The sequence below is a fragment of the Motacilla alba genome, chromosome Z (genome assembly GCF_015832195.1).
Source record: "Motacilla alba alba isolate MOTALB_02 chromosome Z, Motacilla_alba_V1.0_pri, whole genome shotgun sequence".
NCBI classification, from domain to species: Eukaryota; Metazoa; Chordata; class Aves; order Passeriformes; family Motacillidae; genus Motacilla; species Motacilla alba.
Window position 1 is genome coordinate 48232950 of NC_052046.1, and position 26561 is coordinate 48259510.

The 26561-nt window shown below is 33.3% G+C and overlaps 1 protein-coding gene across 1 annotated transcript in view; it reads left to right on the forward strand.

The window, feature by feature from the left end:
• Positions 1–26561, forward strand: part of LOC119696064 (contactin-associated protein-like 4) — a 192190-nt gene that overhangs the window by 103032 nt on the left and 62597 nt on the right. Inside the window, exon 4 of the mRNA XM_038125580.1 lies at positions 23421–23568. Coding sequence (XP_037981508.1) covers positions 23421–23568 — 148 coding nt within the window. The remainder of the gene's footprint in view (positions 1–23420; positions 23569–26561) is intronic.

The window sequence follows — 26561 nt, forward strand, 5'->3', positions numbered from 1 at the left end:
AACATGTATTCAGGCAGAGAAAAAAAAAGTTTTTAGTGACTTTATTAAAACAAATCACAGACTAAGTAGAGAAGCTACCTTTAATCTAGCAGAACTAGATTTATTCCTAACCTCATTCCTAACCTAAAAGTGTCACTTCCACCGAAGGACACTGTATTACCTCTTCCAGTCTTATATGGAAACTGGTAAGGCTCAAACCACAAAAACTAATTCCAGATTTGTGGTTTACAGAATGACAGAATGCTTAAGTTTTCCATTAGAAACTGGATTGAGATCAACAAAATCTTCCACAGATCAACATGAATCTTTGTCTGTATTATTCAATCACTGCTGAGTTGAAACTAATTTAAATTGTCACCTAGGAAAAAAAAAAAAAAGCTGCTTTACCCATTTCTTGCTCACTTCAGTGTTTCACTGCATACACAGGTGTAATATCTCAATCTTGGTCAGGTGTTCCAAAGAGTGATGACTTCAGTATATGAATTAATTGGGCTCCTGACAGTTAAAATGATGACAATGACTTAAATGGTATGGAAATAATTTCAAATCGCTAAAAGCCACTTTTATCAAGTTATAGTTCATTTTTGTTGATTTACTTGAGTAGTGGTTCAAGATATTCCTCAGAGATGTGCTAGAAGCTGAAAGAGTTCTACAATAAAAATGATATACTGTGTAGCAACAACTATTCTTCAGCTGCAGTCAAGATGGAAACTGCTCTGCCCTGTATTTTATATTGTGTTTTCTCTTTGTGGCCTGCCTTTGATTTTGTTTGTGCTTTATATCATAGAATCGGTTTGTCCCTAGAATTCTATAGGGAAACCTCTGATACCTCTTGTTTGTTTTCTCAGATCATAATACTGCACTATAATGTGTGTCCTAGGGAAAATTGTTTGTACTTTGAGGTTATTTTGTTAAAAACAGATGTTTGCAGTGCAAGACTTGAATAAGATTCCATTAGAGAGCTCACAACTCTCTTACTCTGAGTGTGGGATTGGAGAAAGATTTTCAGAGAAACCTGTTTATTTCTGATAGGGAAAAAAAATGTAACTTTGCTACCTAAAAGTGTGCTTTCAGAACTGCTGTTTCAGGTTTGTAGCATTCAGCATCAGGACGTAATACATAAAGCCATATGTATTCTCCAATAATAGAAACTTCCTTTTTGCACTGGAAAAATACCAGTATTTCTGTGTCATTGCAAACGTGAAAAGCTAAGACATTTGTAAGTATTTTAGTTTAATTCCTCTTGCCATAACAAAGTAATTCTGAGATAACTGATTCTTCAGGGACAGTTTACATTCAGGTGAAATAGATTGTCTCTGATTCAACAGCATTAAAATGAAGTTTCTAATCTATATAAATGTCTTTAAGGGAAAATGTCACCCACCATTACCTTGTAAGTCTAATTTTTGAATTTTTGTTTTCTAATGTAAATATCTGTGAGAAATATAGAATTGCAAGAACAGAATAGTAATCAATAAGGTGCAGTTGATATCTACAGGCTTGAATTTTCTTCATATTCTACCTTCAAGTAATTGAGAGAAGTTAGCACTACAGTTCCAGAGAACCAGCATTACTTGCGAATAGTAAACAAATTGTGGCATTGTGAATATATCTTAGATGAAGTTCAGAGAATTAACTGTTTCAATTAAATAATCAATTGAAAAAGTTTCTTTAATTCAAATTTTTAAAGAATGTTGGTCTATATTTCACTTGTACTGCTAAACTCACTGCTGTTGAGAGAGATGATTAATCTTTCTGATGTTCGTAATGGCAAGTTTTACATCATAAGAGAAATTAAATCGGAATTCTGTCCTCTCTGGTAGGATGGCTGCAAATCTTCTTTTCCACCCAAACCGCAAAAATACCATCCAACAATAATATGAAACAATGGTATGGTGTCTGCTCATCCTACAACACATTTTAAATTCTTCTGTAGAAGGCACTTGTCATTCATGGCGTGAAGATAGAAGGTTTCATATGTTCAGTTTTCCTCATAATTACAATTTAGGTTACTTTAACCCACTTTATCTTTATGGAATATTGTTGTCATGAAAAGTTCAAATGCCAAAATTCACAGAAAATCTAGCTAGAGTAGGTACACTAGTATTTTTGCTGCTGTTGTTTATTGATCACTTTGAACCACAGCAATGTAAACTCATGGACTCGCAAAACTCAAAAAAAACCCCACCATCACCAGCACCACTACCACCACCACCAAAATTAACAGTTTTTGCATTAAATCCTCATCTACTTGAACATTTAAAAACCACCCTAATGTAAAAAATTTAAATTCCCTTGTCAGTATTAGATTGATTTTTTTCAAGAGATTCCTGAAATTCTCATTTTGCAAAATATAAATGATAATTTTTTAAATCAATTTTATTTTTCATTAGAACTACATCCATTGATGTTTTTTCATCTACTGTCCTGTCTGAATTTAATTACAGACAACACTATTTTCTGCCTGAAATTCATTTCAACAGCTTGCTTTTTTCTATATATTCCAGTCCTTCAGAGAAACTACTTTTTTAAACTTCATTCAGTCATCTTTCCATGGTGAAGGTTGTTGACCACCAAAACACTTTTGAGATATGCTAGAAATATAGCTGACATTGAAAACTCTTGGATCAATAATTAAATAAATGTTAGAGATGGAGGTCTTAGCACTATACCAGTGTTGTCTTTTATAATATGTTCATATATATTAATGTATTTTTAAAGATTATTTTGAATAAATTATTAAGGATACTAATTACAAATTATCATAGTTAGTCTTTACTTAGATTTAAAATATCCTCTTATATATTCCTACCTCTGCCATACCTGTTATATAATCATTTTTGCAATTCAGGTGTCTTTCTCTTCGTATCTTTATCTCCTCCATAACTATCTTCCTCCTTCATCTCCCCCAGAAATATCATTCATACTGGAAAATCCAGCAATATAGCTGAGGAATTAATAGTTTTCAGATTGCCTGTACAGTCTGTTTGTATTTCATAATGTCAAATAATCTTGACATAATGCCTCTTCAAAATCTTTCCCAAAGGAACCCTGTCGGCTCATCTATTCATGTTGCTCAGATTGTATTGTATTGCATTTACTCCCAGAAACCTTCTTTTTATTTGTACCTGGTGAAAAAAAATCTGAATTTATTCCCTTAATTCTTCATTGAAGGGTTTCTCCCTGAGGCAGAGAAATGAAAATTTAGCACCAAGTTATTCAGTAAGTAAATTAACCATGTGTCAAGTTTATGGTAATAAAATTTTAGAAAGTTGCCTCTTAGGATATTTTTGAGCATGATGAGATTTGATATTTCTTAAGAACCTGCTTGAATGACATGAATGAAGTCAACATTAGAAACAAACAAACCAGCAAACCCAAACCCAAAAAGACCACAAAGCAAACCTGCCAAAACAACAGTGAAGTAACCACCAAAACCCAGTTTGATGGCAGTGAAGTTTTGCTGCTTGTTTTGTAGTGGAAGTTTGGATAGTTTTATGTGTTCTTTTGAATGTATACAGGCTCACAAAAGATAGAGAAGTTAATATTTCGTCTTATTTAGAAATTAAACATTTCAGAAAATAAATGCCATTAAAGAAATTTTACAGAATCACATAATGATCTGAGTTGGAAGGGACCCTTAAGTATCATTAAGTCCAATTCCTGGCTCTGTCCAACACTATCCCCAAGAGTCACAACATGTGCCTGAGAAATTTAATTTAATGCTATTATCATTTCTTAATTTATTATCATGACTAAAAGAATATTCAGAGATTACGAAAAAAATTATATTTCATCAACATTCTTGACAAAAATATGTTAAAAGAAAGCTTGAAGTAATTTCATTGAGTTTTACTTTTTATTGTGGCTATAGGTGAGAAACCTATGATTTTAAGGGGTTTTTTAACAAGGACTTGAAAAGTATTGACCTGAAATTGTGAGATAAAACTCTGGAATGAGGTGATGAAGACTGTTAAAAGCAATCATTAGCAATACTACTGGCAACATGGCACTGGAGATATTTTATACATTCATATCCCTTTTTCTACATATAATACAATATTTTATAGAGTGTAAAACTGTATTTCAATTTATTATAAAATATATTATCTGTTTACACATAGAACTATACAATGGTTTATATTGTAAGGGACTATAAAAATCACCCAGTTCCAACACCCCTGCCGTGGGCAGGTTCACCTTCCACTAGACCAGGCTGCCCATGCAAGCTGGCCTTGAATGCTTCCAGGGATGGGGCATCCGCAGCTCCTTGAGCAAACTGTTTCAGTGCCTCATCACCCTCACAGTAAAAAATTATTTCCAAATTAATTCCTAATCTTAATCTATCTTCTTTCAGTTTAAAGGCGCTCTGTCTTGTCCTGTCACTTCATGCCCCTGTAAGAGTCTGTTTCCATCTTTCTTGTAGGCCCCCTTTTACTGGAAGGCTGCTCCAAGGCCTCCCTGAAGTCTTCTCTTCTTGAGGCTGAACGGCCCAACTCTGTCAGCCTGTCTTCATAGGACAAGTGCTCCAGGCCTCAGATATCTTCATGGTCCTCCTCTGGACACAGGAGATTATAGCTTTACATAGACATATATTATGGGAACAATAAAAAAATGGTGAAGATAAGATCTTGAAAAGCCTTATCAGGATCTCGATGTAAAGTTTCCATTTTTTTTTCATCCTGATTGAGTTCCCAGTTAATTTGCATTATTAAAAATGTCACCTGACATTGTTATTATGATATTATGCTGATTTGTGACCTTTTAGTTCTGAAGGGTAAACCCAAACAACCAAGCAAAATGTGTAATTGTGTTGGATGTTACTTAGTTTTTGCGGTGTTTCTTTAACTTAGCCAATACTAATTCACAAAATTGCAAAAGAGGATAATGATTCTTGCTTCAGTGTTGATGTGAGAAAACTTGTCTCCATAGCGAGGAAAAAGATTTGCATTGTCCTCAAAAACTTTTCTTCCCTCAATGAGATGATAATTTTCAGCTTCTCCTTGTTGGTTTGACATCAGGGAGGGCATCAGTAAGATGAAACCAGTAAAAGCAGATATAATTGAAGAATTAAGTGAGTTGAATTTCATTATATTCTTCTGATATTATTTGGTCTTAGGCAATTAGTAGTAGCAGGCTGTAAGCAAAGTTCTGTCAGTTTATATACAAGACATTAACTTTTGGATAAACTGAAGTAATGAAAAAAAAACAGGTTGTCCTTAATTATCAGTGGTTATGCTGGTATTTTTTTCACTCTGTTTAGGGAATACCACTTAGGGGAAATGTGTCTCCATTCTCCTGAGGTGCAAATACTGCAGATGCAGTGAAGCTTTAGAGGCTTACAAGATACTTATTTTGTCATAAATTATGTACAGTAGTTCAGTTATTTGCATTTTCTGAGAGTGCAGTGGCACAGTGTCAAAACCTAGAACCTGTACTGTGGAAGTTGAGGTGATAGAATAAACATACATATCAGGGAAAAAATGGTGAATACTTAATATATTCTATGCATTTTTAATTATCATATCTATTTTAAATCTTAAAATTAGAAAAATAATATAATTTCTTGATGTTCTATATGTTAATACATAAGCAAATAGAATAAAATTCACTCTCATTTTTTTCTTCCCTGTTTGTAAATGGCATTTGGGAAGTGAAGGTAATAAAGTCCAAGTAATATTGGATTAATAACCCATTTTTATTTCCAAGAGTCTGGCAAATGAAATGGGATCCTCATGATGTGCCCAAGCTGTTTAGTTTGTAACAGTCAGCATCATGTCATTTTTTTTTTTAAAAGGTCAAAACACCCCCCAACCACCTGCATATAATTATTCACATCATGTGATATGCATGATATTTCATCTCTCTTCCAGCATATTTTCTGCAATATGAAGTGAAATTTCTCTGTTAACCTCTGATCTACTTTGGGTGGTGTCTGGAGAAATATCACCAGAGGCAGTGTCTCATATCAGTGACTTCATCAAGATATGATATACTTTGCATCTCGGAAGAATCAAACCATTAATAATCTGATATAAACAGAATGAGTGCTTACTTATGCACTCTGCTTGTCTCATTTCTTTTCTAACCTCTTGTAAAAATGAGAAAAGGGGAGAAAATAGAATTTTTCCTAGAAACAGGTTCATATGACAGATGTAAGGATGCACAGCAAAATATTAAGACAGGTACTGGGAAAGCCCTGAGAAACCTTGTCTCACCTAGTAGCTGACCTTCCTCTAAAAATGAATTTTGAATATATTACCTTTCCAACCCAAATTACCCTATGATTAAGTGAAATAGTATACTGTTGAAGTATTCCTGAAGTTTAGATTAGCAATTCACTTTCTCCTCTTTTTATTTTGTATGTTTCTCTACTTCTGTTTTTCAAAAGGGAAAACTATTCACACGATATGGAAGGAAAGGAAAAATTATTAATGTTTTATTTAGTTTTTGTAGAAGCAGGATGATTGTAACATTTAAAAATTGTTGAGCTCTCATAAAATTCCTATCCTCATCTTCATACCCAGTGCTGAATTATCACAGGTTCATATTCAAGTATTGTGCAAATTAATAAAGATAGCATTCATCCATAAAATATGCACATATTTGAAAAGATTCAGTCAGTGAAAATTACAAAGCTATACAGATTTTCTTAAACGTTCACTCTTTCCTGTCTCTTTCTCACACAGACAAAGAAATATCAGCTCAAAATACTGTTTGAAACTGGGTCTGTAATTTTGAAAGTGTATTCCTGAAAATCATGCAGGTTTTGTTTGGTTTGGTTTTCAATTAGGCCAAACAATAGTATAACTTTGTATATCAGAGAAAATTCACATTTTCTTTGAAGCAAACATACTATATTGATACTTCACTGAAGGCATCTCCTTACCAGAGGCAGGATAAAATGTGTTGCAGTTAACAAGTGCATAACTCAAAATGTATTAAATAATAAACATATTGGTCTATTCCACAGTGTTGTGTATGACCTTGCCATTTTAAATTTTCTCTGATTCAGTCCAAAATTTCTTCTTGCCTTCTTTTATTAAGAAAAAAAAAAAAAAAAAGTAAAGAGAAAAAAAAAAGAAAGGTTAAAGAAGGAAAACTACTCCCAGATGAAGTTATGACTTAGCTTTTGGCCTGGAGCATTTATGAGGGTTTCTAATATTTACATATAAAGTACTGTAATTAAGCAGAAATACAAATATTCCTGCTTCATTGCTAACAAATTGTACATGGCAAAAAAATTCCCCAAATTACACCCCCAGAAAACCTCAGTCCTTTCATGTTAAATGAGGGACTGTGGGATGCTGCTTCCAGGATGACACCTGAAAACTCTAAAACATTTATAATTATCAGCTTAGTCTTCTGGAACAAAGATGAAAATAGAGTGTTGGAATTATTAAGAAATTTGTAGCAAATGAGACAGAAAACCTTCTTATTCCACTGTGAATGTATATGTGTTGTTCATATTTTCAGTGATCTGATCATTCATTGCAAAATAATATAGCCTAACTGGAAAAGATTCAGAAAATTATGTTTTAAAATATTAAAAAGCAGACATCTGGCATGGAAGAAGTGACTGAATAGACTGGGATTCTTTGGCCTGGAAGAAGAATATTGGGTGTGAATGTGACAGAAATCTGTAAGCACAGTGTCATGAAGAAAAAGAAGGTCAGTTCTTCAGTGCCTGTACCAGTAGACCAGAGTGAAAATAACATGCCTTGCTCATGATTCAACAAAACTCATTCCTTTGGGGATATTTTTTTCTGAGTAGGCTGCTTAAACTGGTCCTTTGAAGACCAAATAAGGGACAGATCTTACACTGTTGCATATCTGACTATTCCTTATAGATATTGCCTTAAAAAAGCCTCCATTCATTACAGGAGTATCTTTAGGGATAAATGTAATGGTGAATAAGCATATTTCATAGATTATGTATTTCCTAAAATATCTTTTAACTAACTAGGGATGCTCACTATGATGAAATAAACATATATTGTTTTATAATATTCCGAAATGCAGAAAATTTCACTTGTTCATTCTAAGAATTAATTGTACCAATGGTTTGTATCATATGGCAAACACATCCTTGATATTAAGTTTAGGATGTTTGAATAATGGATAATCACACTGTGGTATTTTCTGTGGCTCTTATCTGTTTAGACAATATTTATCATAATGCTATTATAATTTGTTTGAAGGCAGATTTTGTTGTTCATATGGAGTCTGTGTCACAGTTTGGTTAATTAGTGTTGTGTGGAGTTGAAATTACGTTTTCATTCCACCATGTTATCTCAGAAAACAAATGTTATTCATGCCAAAAAAATCCTACATAGAAAATATCTAACACAGAATAGAAATTAGTCTGGAGTAGTAAAGAACCTCTACCAGTTTTTATTTAGTAAGACTAGATAATCATAGTCTTTAAAAGAAAGGGGTGTATTTTTGTTATATCCACATATTCAGTGCAGTTACTAGCTTCCATATAACAAAGAGCTGACATTAAAACCAAAAACTTGAAAAAAAATCCTCTGTCAGAATTATTTTAGTGCAGGATCTAATCTTTTGAACAACTGCAACCACTCGAATTCTATTTGTGATGGTGAGCTTTAGGAACAAGAAGTACCTTGCCTCTGGCAATGTAGACAGGAGAATTTTAAAGTTTGAAAGATATTGTCATGAATGCCAGCAGGAAAAATCTGAACTCTTTAGTGGTGGCTTCTACAAGACTGCAAAATTTGCGTGGTCTCAGGTGCAGAAAACACATAAAAAGGTATATGTGAATATGGTGTACATAATATAAATAAATTACATGGCAAAAATAATGGTTGTTGTTGTTGAAGCTAGGAGAACTTTATTAATGAAAAACACTGCTGTACTTTGATTTAATGATAAATTTATCTCTTAATCATAAAAAGTTGAATTCACTAATGTGATTAAATTTTTTCTTAAGAATGGTTTAATCAAGTCCTCAAATTCATATAGAAAGAGATTTAATGTACAGAAAAAGAAAAAGGATCATACCTCTCCTTACTGAAGGCTAACTCATGATTGTAAATACATATGAAATTTCCAGGAACAATATAAACATGAACATTTTTAAGTTTGACTTTCCCTTAGTTTCCATTCTTTTGCATCCTAAGGTAGCTTATTTTAAAAAAAATTATAATAAATAAATAAAAATACAAACCGCAAATGCACTTGCAATGTATTAATTGCCTAAAAATGAATTAATTTTAGTTTGTTTATAGCACATGGTTTCTTTCCTTTCAGAAATAATAAAAAATACATATGGTTAGTAAACTGACTTTTAAAATGAGGAATAAACAGAACTGTAAAAAACCCAGAGGAGAAAAAAAAGAACAAAAACACAACAGAAAAACAAAAAGCACAAACTAACTTTCTGAAAATAGGAAGATGGGAAATAATTAAGACTGCCAAATTCTAGTTTGATGAAGCGGAACAGTAAGAAAGAGCTAAGTTCTTAATTGGATTAAGTATCCATAGCTAATTTTCTGACAAACAGATTTTACTTAAGGACGGCTTGAGTGGTTGATTCATCATGCATGCATTCCTCAGTCTAAATAAAGCGCACTGCAATTATTCTAACTTGCATTATTGGTTTGTTACGGCAGATTTTCCACATACTTTGTTCTTTCATCTGACATGTTTTTCTTTCTATTTTTTCTAATTTCTCTAATAAAAAATTAAACTTTATTATTTTAATTGAAAAAACTCTCCTCAATGGAATTATTTTAAAATGCAGTCTTAGTCTTTTCTTCACATGAGATCACATCTTTGCTTTGTTAAAAATGCAGTCAGTTTAGGTGATATCAGTGGAATTATGAAGCAGTATTAATAGCTGAGCAAAAGCTTTTTCTCAGACATGTATTCGAATAATAAATATTCTGAATTTAGCTAGTAGTTTTTTTCTTGTTTTTTTTTCATTTTTTTACACTCTGTGGTGAATATACGATCAAAAAAGTCTTACACTTATCATATTTTCTGTCATAGGTGAAGCCTGTCATTAGTTTTCAGACTTGGTTTTGATCATCCTGGGAGGTTAGTTTTAGCATGGAAGGAATGTCTCTAATACAGTCCTGTTTTATGATTTTCTGAAGCAATGAGTCAATTCTAACAGATTTTTGGTGGCATAGATTGAAATTCCATTTATAACAGCCTGTATCTTTTCCCAAACTTCCCTGTATTTTCAATAATAGAAGTAACAGTAGGACTTGAAGGTCATATTTGAAGTACAATTTACTTGTGTAGGACAAGTTTTTTGTCTGGGTATGTGTGTAGCTTGTGGGCCCGATACTCAAGTCTTCTTGCCCAGGTGAAGATGAGCAGCATGATGACAAAGCTCATGTGACAGGGAGCAAATCTCTGGCAGCATGAGAGTAGATGTACTGCAAGGGCTGCAAAGAGTAGCACGCCATGAAAGTGCCCTAATGTGGCCAGAAAAGGGCAGCTGGTTGTACAACTGCAGTGTCCTCCCAGTGTGAGACACTGACTGCCATCCAAGCTGAAGAGGTATTCATATGATTTAGGGTAACAAGCAAGGATCTCTGCATGAGCAGCTCAAAGCTGTGAGATCTGTTACACTGCTTGCACTGCTCTGATGAGTTTTTGTATTAATTTTGTTTTGCTGAGCTGGAACTAGATATCTCTTTCTTGGGCCACAATTAGAGAAAACTACAGAAATCTCTGTGTTCAAGGTAATCTTTAGATTTATAATGCCGGTTCTAGGTTTGGCTTAGTGATTAGAAAGTTATGAGTGGGACAAAATAGAAATTGATAGTTCTCTTTTTATTGCAGTCAGTGACATCTGTCAAAGACCTCAGAACAAGTTGGGGGAGGTAATTTACTCCTTTGTGAGCATGATAAAAGCTATGCTGTAAAACCACGGAATAGTCCTAGAACAGAATTTGATAGGACATACAATTTCTGAAAGTTTGTCCTCAATGTGGTAGGGTGCAGAAAGCAGCAAGGATATAAACTGCCAAGAGACTTTTTAGGAGGTCTTGGTCAGAAAAAGAGCCTGGAAGAAAAGGAAGATTTAAAAGTCAGGTAGCAGCCTTGTCCTCTGTGTCTGCAAATTTAGGTGGCAGTAGCTCTTGGCTTGATATAGAAGGGTCTTTTCCTATAAGAAACCTTGCTAAAAAAGCCTTTCTTTAGTTTTGTGTTTCTAAAGTAAACATATAGTAGACAACACAACAGCAGCTTACTTCTCTTGTGCAAGGAGAAACGCGACAAAAGTCATGAAAGAATTCATTATAATGTTACATTATAAGATACAAAATTAAGTAAGATTGAATGATTTTTTTTTTAAAATTATTGATTGAAGATGTTCTGAATCTTCTGCATAGGATGTCTAAGTGGGTATTTCAACCCCAAACGCAGAGTCAAGCATTCAGCATTTTGAACTGAGTGGTAAGAGGGAACTAGGCTGGAGTTAGTTAAAACATTCTTTACAAGGCAATGGGTGTTTTCAATGATTAGCAACTATATACTTTCATTTCTTAGAATAATTTTGCCATTTTTGTGGTACTCGTGAGTCTCTGCTGTGTTGCACAAATGTACAGGCACAGATAGGTGTAGGTTGGGACAGACCTCTATTACAGAATTTTACATCTTGATCTTTAGCAACTAAAAGCTGTTGGAGCCACCTCAGACTTTAGAAGCAAATGTCAAATAGAAAGATTTGATTTATCCACCTAACATGATGGATGAGTAATTATTTTTGTCTAGTAGGGTTACAGGAGGGAAAGCCAGGTATACAAGTGGGGATCATGGTTAATTACTTCTCTGTAGGATTTCTTTTTCTCTGTTAGAATACAGGTAAATTTGTAAATTCAGTCTGAAAAAAAAAGGTCTTTTTTATTATTTATCATTGTCAAAATATCCAGTCATGCCAACAATATAAAAAAAACATAATCTCACAGATGGTTAATATTACAAAAAACAACTTTCATAGTCTTCACCTGTAAAGAGCAAAAATCTGCAGAATAATGCCTGTAAGTTTGTGTTTCACATTCATTTATCAACTTCAATCATTCCAGATCCTAATTATGATCCTAGAATTTGTTATCTGTGGCAGAACCATTTTCTCCTCAAATTATTTTCAATGTATTCTACCTCTTTGGCAAGATGAGCATGACTCTTGGTCTACAATCCTGTGTATGTTAATAGCTGATCACTACCCAGACAATCAACTTCTGGAATTGCCAGCTTTGTATGAGAGATGGTAATTTAAATCTTGTTCTTTACCAACTAACAAGTAAAGACCAGGCACACTGGCAGTCAGCATCACCATGTGCCTTTTTAAGTATGACAGAAGTAAAGTTTTGTGCATTCTTAGTAACTGCTGTCCTCATAAGAGTCCCCTTAGGAACGACTTCACACAGAAGTAATATGACAGATCAAATTTCACACAGAATTAATAAGAAACTAACTGAGCATATGTCCTGAAAGCAGAGTCTGAGAAGTCTGAAGAGATGGTTTTGGTTAGGTTTTTTTTTTTTAAATTTTTTCTAGTTTTGAGTTTCAGTTAATAATATTTTCGAATAAAAAATTTACTAATAGTCACATATCTTAAGAAAACCCATGTTTTAATCTATCATAAGTAGCTTAAAGTTGCAAAAGTGTTAAAATAATGATAACTTTTTTAACATGAAGAGATTATGTAATACATAACAAATTAATGTTTGCGATAATCTATGATTGCATTGTGTGTTTCTTGTTCTTGAGTTTTTAAAATGTGTATTTATTGCAAATGTTTTTGAAGAATTGTTGGTGTTTTAAATACATTTACAAAGCAGTGTTATACTCTTGACAAATACAAAGCTTCTTTTGTTGTCATTTGAAAAAATGAGATAACAAAGTGTGACATTAATATTTTAAATACAATTTGAATGGCATTCTCATTTTGAAAGTATTAGAAATCTTTTACTCACTCTGTGTTATATGAAGATAATTTGAAATCTTGTTAGACAGTTGAAGAATGACTTCCATTTTCTGACAGATCTAAAAATATTTACAAATGATACCATATTGAATTGTCATGTCCTTTTCCTGTGTCATTTTGACATTACTTCTGATGCAAAGGTGATAATTTGCCTAACAGAAGCAGTCTTCTTTTATAATTAGCCTGATCATTGATTTATTCAATGACGACAAAGGTTTTTGGGAGCAAACAATTCCTTGTTGAAAAGAGAAGGTGGCTGTTACAAGGTACAGATTATATAACAGAGTGATTTAATTCATAGCTTTTAACATAGGTTAAAAAAAAAAAAACAACAAAATTTCTGTAGCTGTCATGAAGTATGAACTTGCGAGTTTTTTTTTAAACAAATTAAATCTCAAGAATTAGAAACTTGAGAACAGTCTTGAGAATGAGTGTGTTGACTTCTGTGGGCACTTCTTACTTCTTTGAGTGGATCACTCAGTATCAGATGGAGGGTCCACATGAACTGATGAAGTGTTTCACTGCCTTCCCTTACCCAAATATTCATCTGCCTCTACTAGTTGTAAAAGGCACTGGTGAATTAGTCTGTAATTGTTCAGTGAATTATATTGTATTGCTGTCTAGAAATTTGTTTTTAGCCTTTGCTCTCTTGGTTCTTCAAGGAAATCACTCTCGCTGAATTGTGATCAGGCAACTTTGTGCTTGATCTTTATCTTAATTTATTTGTTTCCAGATTTTGGCCTACCTTAGGAAAAAGAATGGAGTTTCTACTATAGCACACACATATTGAAATACACTTATCAAAGGGAAGGAATAAGCTGTTCTCCAATGTGATAACAAAATGGCTTTTAAACTGAGTTCAGTGGAGTACCCCTCTGGTCAGGTATCAGTTCTTATGATTTCTTTTTGCTTTTTGTATATAAAATACCTGAAGTCCTTGCTGTCCTTAACAATGAATTGTGAACTGTGTGCACTTAAATGTTGGTTGCAAATGAAGGAGAAAACAGTCCTCAGTAGAATTACTTTTGTCTGATGCACTCTATATTTGTAAAGTGGAGTAAGAATAATTTTACTAATATGCATCTCTGCAGATTTACCTGTCCTTAGTTCATCTGAGGGAATAGCTTTTAGACAGATTTTAGTGTTTGTTACGAGAGTCAATAATTTCTTTTTTTCCCCCCAAGAACTCCTACAGGAGACTAAATAAAAAAGTAAAAAACTAAAGACAAACCCACTACTAGAGTTCAAATTTAGATATACCTTTGAATTCCTCCTGGTTCTCAGATCTCAGTCTGAATGTTTTTCAAAAGCATTTCAGAATCAGTTAATCTGTTCAGATGCATTGTTTTCTCAAGGGGTAAGAAGATAATTCTCCATTTTCTTCTGCATTTCACTTTGCTTTTTTCCAGATGCACCAAGTAGGTAGTGATGACTTGCAAACTAAAAATATCCACTTGAAATAGCTTGATTTATAAGCATTCTGCAGCACCAGTGTGCACCAAAGGCAGTAAAGGTGTTACAATGTAAGCAAGATCCTTTAGGTTGAAATACTACAAAAAACCTAAAGCAGTAAACATTAATCTATCACACTCCTTCCTACAGATTACTGTAAGTTTCTATACATTAAAAGTCATCTAAAACTTAGTTTGAAATACATCCCTTGTCACAAACTTTTAGTCAAAGAATTCTTGCATTCTTGTATTCAAGATTCTTGTAAAAGGAATTGGCATTTTATGGAGCTTCACATTCCACAAGCAATGTCTACATTAAAAAAAAAATCTTACTATTTACTTATTTTCTTTTCCTACTGTACAGAAAGCCATGATGGGCTATCCATCCACAATTTTGGTTTAAAAAATGGACTTAGGACCATCTTCAGTCCACTCTGGAGTGTTATTTTTTTCTCTTGGAAAAACTATTCCCACATGGTCTCTTTTGAGTATCAAAGCTAATTGAATAAAAATTAATTTCCAGACTTCTCTTGAGCAAAGAATAATTTATTTTGAGAGAAATGACCACCCATGTACCTCTAGTCATTTGATCATAATTTCCAGTGGCATGCACAAATGATTTACACTGTCTCTCATGCTTCAAGCATTTCATATGTGCTAGACATAAATTCAGTATTCTGGAAATTAGGATTTTAGAGGCTGGCAACACTTTTACTTCATGAGAGTTGTGTGGCTTCATTTTTGTCTCACAAGCTTGTTGCTGGTATGAGAGCTTCCTTCTAGGAATACCAAGGGAAAAACAAAATTTGTTGATTCATTCATTTAAGATAATTTTTTTTAATATAAAGAAACAACCTTCATATGCATATTCAATGTCACTTTATCCAGAAAGCATTTAGTTATTGTAAGGAAATGGTTGATTGTCTTGCACTGATGTCTTGGTTGATGTCTTGGAGTGTGGACTGAATAATCTATGTGAGCTTCAAGCCATTTTCTTTGGTCTGTATTTTAGCTTTAACCCATAGCTGTATACATAGAGAGAGGTACAACTAAATTTTTGCTCTGTTTGCATAAACTAAAGAGATTAGCATCACGAATTACCAGCATTTTCCCCATATATTCAGTCATCTCCTCTGAAGAAGCAGAGTTATGGTGCATGATGTCATGTGCACTAAATGAAATTTATTCCCATTTATGCCATGTAAAGTCTGATTTCTGACTGTTATAATTGAAAAACCTTAAAAGACCTTTAAAACTTGAAATTCAGTGCTGTGTTCACCCTGCTGAATCCTTAAGATATATACTTTTGGGTTCTTCTGGGTTCTGCATTTCTCTCATGCTATAACAGCCTTAGCATGGAGCTAGATCTCAGTGATACATGCAGTAACACTAGGGACTCTGAAGTAAGCACTAGGGACTCTGCCTATCTCCAAAGTAAATCAATATTAGTGTAACTTGGATTTGTGTTTTTAAACTTGGGATACAGGAGTTGGGATGGCTGAAGTCAAAACATTGTCAGTTTGTGTTACATTTTGTTTTTTCTTTGTCTTTTTGCCTTAGAGTTGAAGTAAAATATGCCATGGAGGAGATGGGATAAGAGTAAAGGAACCTGATCATTTTAGGTTTCACATAGAAAGTGATGTATCAGAATTACTGTTAATGCTGTATTGGTACAGGTACTTATTTTTACTTTCCACCAGATAGCCCTATCTGGTGAAAGAAAGCTGGTGACCGTCACTGATGTGTCTTCAGGCTGCAAACCATGTGTCACGTTTTCCCTGTGAGCCATGGAGTTATTCAAATTTGCAACTCGAAAGAGACTTTGTTCACCTAAAATTGTCTTCTCCAATCTCTATTTGAAGATTAACTTAATGTTGTTTCTGCAAAGTCTTTCTTTATGCCTTTCTTCTGTGTAGGCACCCATGCCACTCTCTGCTTGCCCTTTCCTGTATGATGGGCACCACCATATCAGTCAGTTCTTTCCCTCCCACAAAGGTACCTATTTGCTGAGGGTTGAAGGTATGTCCATTCTTTTGGCTGCCCATCATGTGTTCTCTCATTGCATGCCAAAATTGCTGGTCGCTGCTATTTGCTAGTCATTCATTTCTTTTTAAATGCACAGCAGTACCAGAAAGAATGAACTGCAGTTAGTTTGTTGCTTAGGTCATCCAAATACCTGAAGTCTGTGTCAGAAACAAATTCTCCATACGACATATAACTAGGAGCTTGGTTTTATTGCATTGCAATGTGGCTTTTAAAACACATCCCCTGGGCTCAAAGAAAGCACTCTAGTAAATATTCCTAAGTGATCTGGTAGTATGTTTACAGTGCAGACTTTGCTCTCTGCATTACATTTCTGAGGCATCAGACACCTACTAGAGCAGTAGGCTCCACCATGAATGCTGATGTTTCTGAAAAACTGAAGCTCTACTACTTTTGTAGTCTATATGTTCTTAACAGGAGATATTTCCCACATATTTTTACTAGTTCCTGATAACTAGTGAATGCAACCTTAATATGCATTTCCTGAACAATTTTGCACAGAATTAGAATTAGTATACAGAATGTTCTTATAGCCTTATTGTTCACATCATATCCAAAACATTTAATCTCAGAGAGTTTCTTTAGTTTTTCATTTTATAGTATCCTTTTTCAGAGTAAAGCTAAAAATATGGAAGTTGGTTGCTTTTGAAAGGTTTTCTAATTATCAGAATGGCAAGCCCTATATGAAAAGAAAAGTGAAATTTTGCCACTAAGGTTTTTGATGAAATGGGTGAGATATTTGACTAATCTTGCAGCAACCTAAGAAACAGATTGTCATGTTAACTTGATGTTATACACTAGTCTAAATCCATAAGGATGAGTTGAAAAAGAATTCATTTACAGAAATTTCTCTACAGGTAGAAATCATGAGACATCATAGCCACATCAATGATTTAGTTGGAAAGATTATTATTGAACTATTTAATTGTTTATGATCCTCAGAATATAAGAGTATTTGCTGTGCCATTTCTATGTTGCATAGTTAATAAGGTTTCTTTCCTTTTTTTTTCTAGTAACTTAATTTCATTTCAAAGCAAGGTGAGAAGTTTTATGAAAATAAAATTTATACTGTAATATTAATAAAGTGTTTGGTTTTTTTATTATTTTATATTGCTTTGAGCAAACAGAATTCCCACGTACTGTTTTGACATTTCAGTGGATTTCATACATAGCTGTTGCACTAAAGATATTTTAGTTATAAATTACCCAGATTACCTTTCTGGTAGTCTCTGGGTTATGTCATGTATTACAGAAGTACAATAGTGAATTGTGATTCCTATCTAAATTTCATACAATGAGAACTGCACCACCTGCTCAATTTATTTTTTTTTAATTCTAACAAACAAATATGTGGAATGAACAGGTTAAATATGTTGTTGCCCTTTAAAAATATTTCATAACACTTATGAAGTTAATTATTTCTAAGTGTGTAAATTCAATTTTGTACTCCAGATTAAAGACCTCTAGTAAAAACATTTGTTTACCCAGAAGAGTAGTGATTAAACTTCAAATTTATTTGAAAGTAGTGATTAAACTTCAAATTGATTTGAAAGTAGAAACGACAGTTGCACTTTAGCCCAGATTCAAAATTCAATGTATTAATATCTTACAGATTTTTTCAAAGGGATTTATTAAAAAAACAAGGGGGAAAAAAATGAAAATAAAACGACCAAAATTTCTTTGGTTGTCATCTTCTGAGATCATCACAGCTACTTTTGGAATATCAGAATCTAAATTCATTGACTACAGATCCACATGATAAAAAGCATATCTATATTCATTTCAGATAAAGAGTTAGCTAATCTTCAAGGGTTGTTAAAGATTGTGTAGAATTCCAGAATTACTATTATGAAACACGTTCATATTTTCAATTTTCAGCAATATCTCTGAGGTCCATGAGATTAGGTATTAATAAACAAAACACAGTAGATTCATACTTTATATTGGGATTTTACAAGGAAGAATTATGATAATTTTGTGTCTTGCGTCTAGTTGTGTCAATGCAAGAGCTCCCTCTGATGGTGACAAGTTACTTCACATAACATTTTTTACTAGATCTGAATGATGAAAGGAAGATAGATGGAAGAATTCAAACCACTTGTTGTGGCTGGTGGCTTAAAAATATGTATTTTTTGTTTTTATTTTATTTATTATTCCCCATACCATGTCATCTGGAAAATTAAGTACCTTTTCATTTTAGCTGTATTGAACATGAAAGGAATGAAGAAAGAGACAGAAAACACAGTTTAAGCACATTTCCAAATGAGCATGGCTAGCTGTTGATAAACCTCTTTGGACTAACAGGAGCTGTTCAAGGGCCCTAGATTCATACACTTTTACGCACCTCTGCAATGTTATATCCTACTGCAAGTACTGTAACCGTAGAAAAAACCTACGACCTTTTCCCACTAGCTTAATTTTAGATATTAAAATCTCCTTCCTCTATATAAATATGAAAGCAAATTGTTTCAATTTTCTTCTCAAAAATAACAAAATTAAAAAAAAAAAAAAGGACACCCTCCCCTCCAAAAAAAACACCCCATAGAAAACAGAAGGGCAGAAGTGATATCTAGAGTCCATTTAGAAATATCAGGTGTCACCTTTGAAAAATTAACTGAGACGTGTGGTCTCATCCTCTCTTCATCTCTTAATTCTGGAGCTGTTCTGGAATTTCTGTAAACTTATGCTAATATTCCACTCACATAGTGAAAGACAAAAAAAAAAGAGGAAGAACCATGACAGTGAATAAAACACTCACCTAATGTAAAGAAATAAGAGAAAGAGATAGACTGAAAGAGTATTGCTACAGTTTACCCCACTATCCTGTGTCTGAGTGACAGTGATGGAAAGCTGTAAGTACAGGAGTGGGGATTTAGGTATAACAAGCAGTGAACATTGACTGGAACAACAATTTATGATGGTTTTCTGCCAAGTTGTTTTTTTTTTCTGTCTGTCTAGTCTATATTAATCAGATTGTCATTAATATCTGCTATCCTTTCTTTACAAAAGACATTATGAACACAGATTTATGAGTATGTGTAACGTGTTTTGATCAATTTAAAGTAACACTACTATATTTCAACTGTATCTCCAAACAATTCAAGATCTAGTGAAAGGTACAGTGAATAACTTATGGCACAGGGCTTCTCACTATAATACCACTGTTAGTATTTTATATGAAACATATCAGCCAGCTATTGCATATATCATTTATAACCAATGAAGTCTTAAAAATCTGTTAATTTAACCTCCGTGATCATTTTGTCCCAGCCATAATTGCAGTGTGGACATATAAGAAAGGAGACAATTGTCTGGTACAGTGTTCTCTAGGCAGAGTGAAGGACTTTTACATTTTTAACTTCAACTGAAAAGTTCATAGTTGTTGACTTTGGCGAGCAACTTTAATAGACTAACAATAACTCACCACAGTGATAACAGGATGAGAAGGATGAGTGCGAGTTTTGGATTCTTGTTCCGAAAACCTGTCAATTGATGTGTACTTGTACTGTGTACTAAGTTATCTGGAATAAGTACTCCTTTTTTTTACTGAGATGTAAAGAGTTTAAACTGTAATATGAACGTGGATGTAATTTAGAAGTATTGGGAGAGAGATTAATTAATCCTGCAGCATTTTTTTAATGCAGTAGTTTATACAAACAGTTCCAAGTTACTTCACACTGATTTTTTTCAGCTGCTTTTTCTGGTGTTGGTACTAGAATTTATAAACACATGATGAAGTTAGACCCATCCTGAGGTAGACTAGTACCACAACTTCTCTTCCAACAAAGTTATTCAGGTTTGGTCCTGTTCCAATACTTGTTATTAATCACTATATGGGGCTTTGCAGCTAAGTACACTTATATTTATTTTTGTATGTATTTTTTTAAAGTAATATTTGTGATAAATATATTTAATGCAATGGGTACATAAAAAAGCTTTGTTTACATTGTTTAGTATTATTTTTCACAGTACATATTTACTATATTATACAGGAAAGTTATATTTGTAAATAAGGGTCATGTCCTCTAGATTATCTAAATTGTGGGTCCTACACAGTTTCATTTCTGGGGCCATTTTTGATTGGTGAGAAAGTTTTGGACAGGATGCCTATATTATCCCTGGTTGACAGTCACATGTGCTTTCTACATAGAGGATGGACAGAGAAATCAAGGAGGTTTTTTGCCTTGTCTTGATGCAAGCTTACCTTCACAATCATTCTGAGCTTGCAAATGCCCTTCTATGGACAGGACTTAGATTTACCAGTCCAAAGCGCATCTGTAATTTCTGACACCATAATGAACTGAATAATTCTGTCTTCAAAGCAGGGTTAAAGTAGCTTGAGATAAAGAGGTTACTGTGTTAGAATTTGAGTAGAACAGTTAAATCAAGTTTGAGAACAATTCAGGCTCTCATTCAGGCAGAATACTTCTACTTCATGGAATAAAATATGTTATGGAGAGTTATCTACCTAGATATCTCTGCCGCTAAGTGGCCCTGTTACTGTTTAAAGCTAAACTGCAATACAGTATTTCAGTGTTTCAAAAACTGTATTCTTGGAGGAAGATGGTATGTTTTCCTGATATTAGGAAGCAGTATAATATGTAGTTGATGTAAATACATCAACTAAGAGTCAACAGTTATATTGGGTTAAGTGTATGACCCTATTAATATTTATGCAAACAGTGTTTATTAGGTGCCATTATTTGGTGTGTTATTCCTATTAATAGAGGGCCACATGACGTCTTTTTAACCATTAGATATCTGTGTAGGTTGTGAGGACTCTGCACAATCTAAAGTAATGACACATTCCCTGTACATGATTTGGCATATGAGTGAAGTGGTCTGAACAGTCTAAAGAAGAGGGGTAGAATGAAAGAAGCTCATTATATGGTTATAAACTCTATGTTTTAAAGATTGCTGGATTGGACCATGAAACAGTAATTGTGTTCTACTGTAAACACAGGACTGTCTGAAAGGTCAAATACAATTCTCCTCTAAAAAGCTTACAGACTACTTTCATAGGTTTCACGTACACCTTTAGTACTGTAACCTGGAGAAAAAGCAGTCTGATTTTGCCCTCTCTTTTTTTTGAAGCGGACTTAGACTGAAAAAAATCAAAATACTTATTTTAACCGTTAGACTGTTTAAAACAAGCAATAAAGACCCATACTCAGCACAATTGATAAACTGTAGAATGTGTTTTTTCCAGATAAAAACCTTGTAAAATAAAAAAAAAATAAATACTGTTTTCTACACTAGCCATTCTGAATGGTGTTAAAGGCGTAGTCTGAAGTGTTTTTAGGTCATTGTTGAAGCCAACCCCCAAATTTTAAATTAAAAAAACACAGTCTAAATATACCCTACAGTAAAAAAAAGCAAGCCAAACACAGTCTGTTTTCAAAACTTAAATTAATTTTTATGAGGTGGCTGCTCTCCAAAAGCAATTTTGCAAAAATTTAAATCTTAACTGAACACTTCATTTGCTCACAGTACTTAAACTTCTGGGGCCTGGTTCTGGTTCACTCAAAAAACTAATTGGCACTTTCATGGGCAGTTATATTTCTTACAGACTACCAATAGGATTTGAGGGGACAAGAGGTCTAGAAGGGTCTCACCCTCCAAATAGTAGGTTTCCTCTGATTTTTGTTATATTTCCACATTTACATGCTGTGTTAGTGGAATTAGAAAGCATGAAGCTGAAAGTGGACATTTGAAGTCACTAACTCTCATTGCTTATTACTAGCCTAATAGGTCAGCTTCACTAACTGTTCTGGTTTTCATTTTGATTGGTTGGTTGGTTTGGTTTGGTGTCTTTTTATATTATTTCTTTTTTTTTTTTTCCCATTGAAAGTTCAGCAATTAGAATTTACTGAAATTTTACTAGTACTGGAGAGAGAGGGTGCAAAGATCTGTGTATAAAAAGATAAGTAATGAATGCAGTGAAGCTCATCTCTGTTTCTAAAACTTATGGAAAGAGAAGCTGCATACCTAAAGATGTCGGTTGCTATGTACTTCGTCAACTGCAATATCTGTGGCTTATAGCTATGGCAACAGCAGTGTTCATACAGCCAGAAAGGTGTAATCTTTTAAATACTACTCATCTAAATATTTCAGAGAACCATCAGATACTGGGATTCCAAATGTCTGAACAAATTATTTATGCTTCACATACCATAAACAGGTAATGACAAAAAAACACCACACAACCCAGAGAAATCAGAAAATATTCTCCAGCTTTTAGAATGGTATAATTTATTATTACAGGTTTTTTAATATTTCTTCTTTCCATTTTAATGTTTTTCTGTTTTCTTTATGTAAGAAAAAGGGAAAGTAGTTTTATCAGTTAAATACTGCAAAAAAAGATCACTTTTTTTTTCACCTTGTTAAAAAACTGAAATAAAGATTATTCTTTTTTAACAGGACACTGAAACACATCCCTTTTACAATAATTTGGATTCTTTAGTTGGAGACAAGTCTTTTATTACCATGATCTGTCAATATAAGACCCTTTTAAATACAGCATGCTATGCATTTGAAACACAGGCTTGCAATGAAATCCATTTAGCCTTTCACTAGAAGGAATTTGTAGACATCACTCTGTTTTCTTATGCTAAGGTGTTAGATAGAGCCATGCACTGAAATATGTGGATATTCCACGTGTTTTTTGACTGGAATGTTTGGGTTTGCAGGGTTTGTTCACTGCAGCTATTAAATACATTGCTGTGTGGGGCGTCAGCCCTAAATACACAAATGAGTAACACCTTATCCAAAAGAGTCATCAATATTGAATCATCAGATATTCCTGTGGAATTCACTGACAGTTGCATTTTATTCCTGTGCTTGACTGTTTGCCAGATGAAAATGGAATTAAAATGTATAAAATTAAAAGATCAGTGATACTTCCATATATTTCTGTATTCTATGTGGATGTGGCTGATTTCTTTTTCATTTTCTTCTAGGCCTTTTCTGGAAACACAAATGCAGACAGTGTTGTGTACTATAAGCTTCAGCATTCTATTAAAGCAAGATTTCTCCGTTTTGTGCCTTTGGACTGGAATCCAAATGGCAGGATTGGAATGCGCATTGAAGTGTACGGATGCACATACAGTAAGTTTATTTCTGAGTCAGCTAAATTAAATGAATCTTCATCAATGTCTTTTGCTGCCTAAACAGCATTTGAAAGTGGATTTCTAAGACTAAATTTTATCTCAAATAAAACTGAATTTATAAGTTTATGTGCCTACTGCACTATTTCTACATCAACTGTCAATATGTGGTGCTTATTTTCCAGTCCTTTCTGTATTGAAATGAATGGTGTGGACAAAATCGAGTAACTGATTTTATGCAAACTCTTTCTCTTTTTTGTCCTAGTCATAAAATTGCTTCTTAACATGGTATACTTACTATCTGAAGGCCAAATTATGCTAAATGTTTACAGTTTTAAATTTATATGGTCTTGATCCTGAGCCAGTAAGAGTGCAACTAGATAGATCCACAAATAAAAAATTGAAGGAGACTTGCAAGTTTTCATGTATTTATATTTTATATATTTTTATGTATTTAGAATAGTTTCTGTGTCCTTAATAACTGGCACAAGCCTTTGGAATTAGATTGCATAAGTGCCATGGTTTTATTGATCTGCTGGACAGTGTAAATATTCCTGACATCTTCCTGTTGCTGTTTTTCATCCATTGATTTTTTTAAAAAATTCCTCTACGTAAGTTGTTTACTGCTTTTTATTCTTCCCATCTTTTCTCCATGATGGAAACAGAATTTATTTTAAGTACCTCTTTAACTACTTTTTGTGCATACTTTTATCTGTTCTTTGTTGTTTTGTTTCAGAGGGTTTTTTTCAACTTCTTTATTCAAGTTATATTTTGTATGTTTGATTTCTTTTGGATGGTCTCCACATGCCTTTTTTCTGTTGCCATCCATTTTTATCTGACATTAAGTGTCTATCAGGAAAACATATAGGGATTTCTGCCTTAAACTTGAATTTTTAAAATTGGTAAAAGGTAGTGAACTAAGGATATTGAAAATTTAAACCTGGATGCAGGAGATTAGGTCACCTCAGAAATCAGATAAACTTCCTCATCCTAGAAAAACATCTCATGCCAGGAGAAGAGACTGAAAGGCTCACACGAAATTCCTTAGTGACAGCTGCCTTGAGACTGGGAACATGACTTATGATTCCTAGAACAATCTGAGAAAATGGCCTTGAAAACTGAGTAACTGAGAAATGTGACTATGATTCAACTTACCCTCAACTCTTTTAAGTTCCAGAACAACCAAAGTTTAAAAATGGAGGCTGGACAAATGAATTTAACATTCAAAGCTAAAATCTCATCTAAGTCTTCTATTTGAGACCTGATTTCTGTGGTACATGATGGCATTACAGTCTTTCTTCTCTTTAAGCTTCACTTTAAAATTCATTGATAGTCATCAACTTTGCTTCTTCACAGTCCTTGTATATGTGATAACATTTAAATCCTTACTCAGTTTTGCTCTCAAACATTTTCAAACTGAAGAGCGTTCTTTTGACCATGACTAAAAGCCAGATTTTAATTATTTATATTCACTATCATAATTTTCTCTTGTAAGATCCATATTACGGCTCACTTCTATGTCATGCTTGTTGCCCATCAGTGGAAAACTCTATGAGTCTAAAGGACAAATAAAGAAAAGTGCCCATGCAACTGAAAAAAGAAAACATTTAAAATAAGCAGTTATGAAATTAAAATATTTTTGTGTAGCCATTAACTATTTTTGAGGAAAATTATATTTTTTTGCATGTTACATACATGGCACAGAATGTATCCTATAGACAGCTTATAGAACTAAATCAACTATAGTTATCTTCTAAGACTAGGATGAATTTAAAATGAATATTTACTTCATCCATTATTCACTACAATGCAGTATGCGAAGAATATGATGTCATCAAAAATATGTCAATTTTTTAAAGTTGGTTAAAATTTTCTTTGAATTAGTGATAATGGGTGTTCTAGAAATGCTTTTTTCCCCTATCTATAAATGCTATCATTGCAAATGAATTACAGACTCTTTATCATCTCTGTTTTTATTTTGAACATCTACTGATTACTAAGTGCCTTTACTAGGTAAATTCAGTAGTTGTCATTGAGGCAAACCAGGTGATTATAGATTTACAGTTTTAAAAATTCTTTAAAAATGTAAAAGCTAAATTCTTTCTCTCCAGTCTTTTTCTCTATTTATCAGGCACAATAAGGACATGCAGTTATTGTTACAGTAATTATGCCTGGCTCTTTTCGAATGACTGTAGTTTTCAAAGTGGGACCAGAAAAAAAAAGAAAAACAGAAATTCCAATAATATCTACTTTAGCTTTGATTCACATGTTTTAATTGTCCCATTTACTCATCCTTTCCTTCAGGGAGTTCTCACTGGGTATTAGATTTTAAGAGTAAACAACTCTCTTTTCATTTACCATCAAGTATGTGAACTGTGTTCTGTATTCAAGTGCAAATGCACTAATTTCATTCTTGAGTCTTACCTGTTAGAAATTACATAACTAAAACTAAACTTGCAAGAATACAGTATGTAGATCTCTATACTCAATAAAGTAATGTGAAAAAATTTATGTCTCAATGTTCTGAAAAAGTCATTACTACCTTAATGAACTTGTCCTTACAGGGCAAATTTTGCCTCTACTTCAAATCTGCTGTCTTCCAGTCAAATGTCTGCTCTGAATAACTTTGCCTAGTATTCTCAAAAATAGTCTTTACCCTTTAATTACAGTCTCAGTGAGGCTTGATAATACTCATTATATTTTCCTGTAAGATGCAGCAAATTATTATATGTTTGGGTTTGGTTTTGTTTTTTTTTTTTTACACGCAACTTGTTTTCTCCTAGTAACTTTATAGATCAAGGACTGTCACATTTTAAATGTTTGTAAAGTGTGCATCCAGACAAGCCCTTCCATTTTTGCCTCCGCATTTATTGAGTAGAAAGGTGAAATAAGGGTAGTCAGTTATGGAAGGCAGGAAGAAAAAAAATGGAAGGAAGGAAAGAAAAAGAAAAAGAAAAAGAAAAAGAAAAAAGAAAAAGAAAAAGAAAAAGAAAA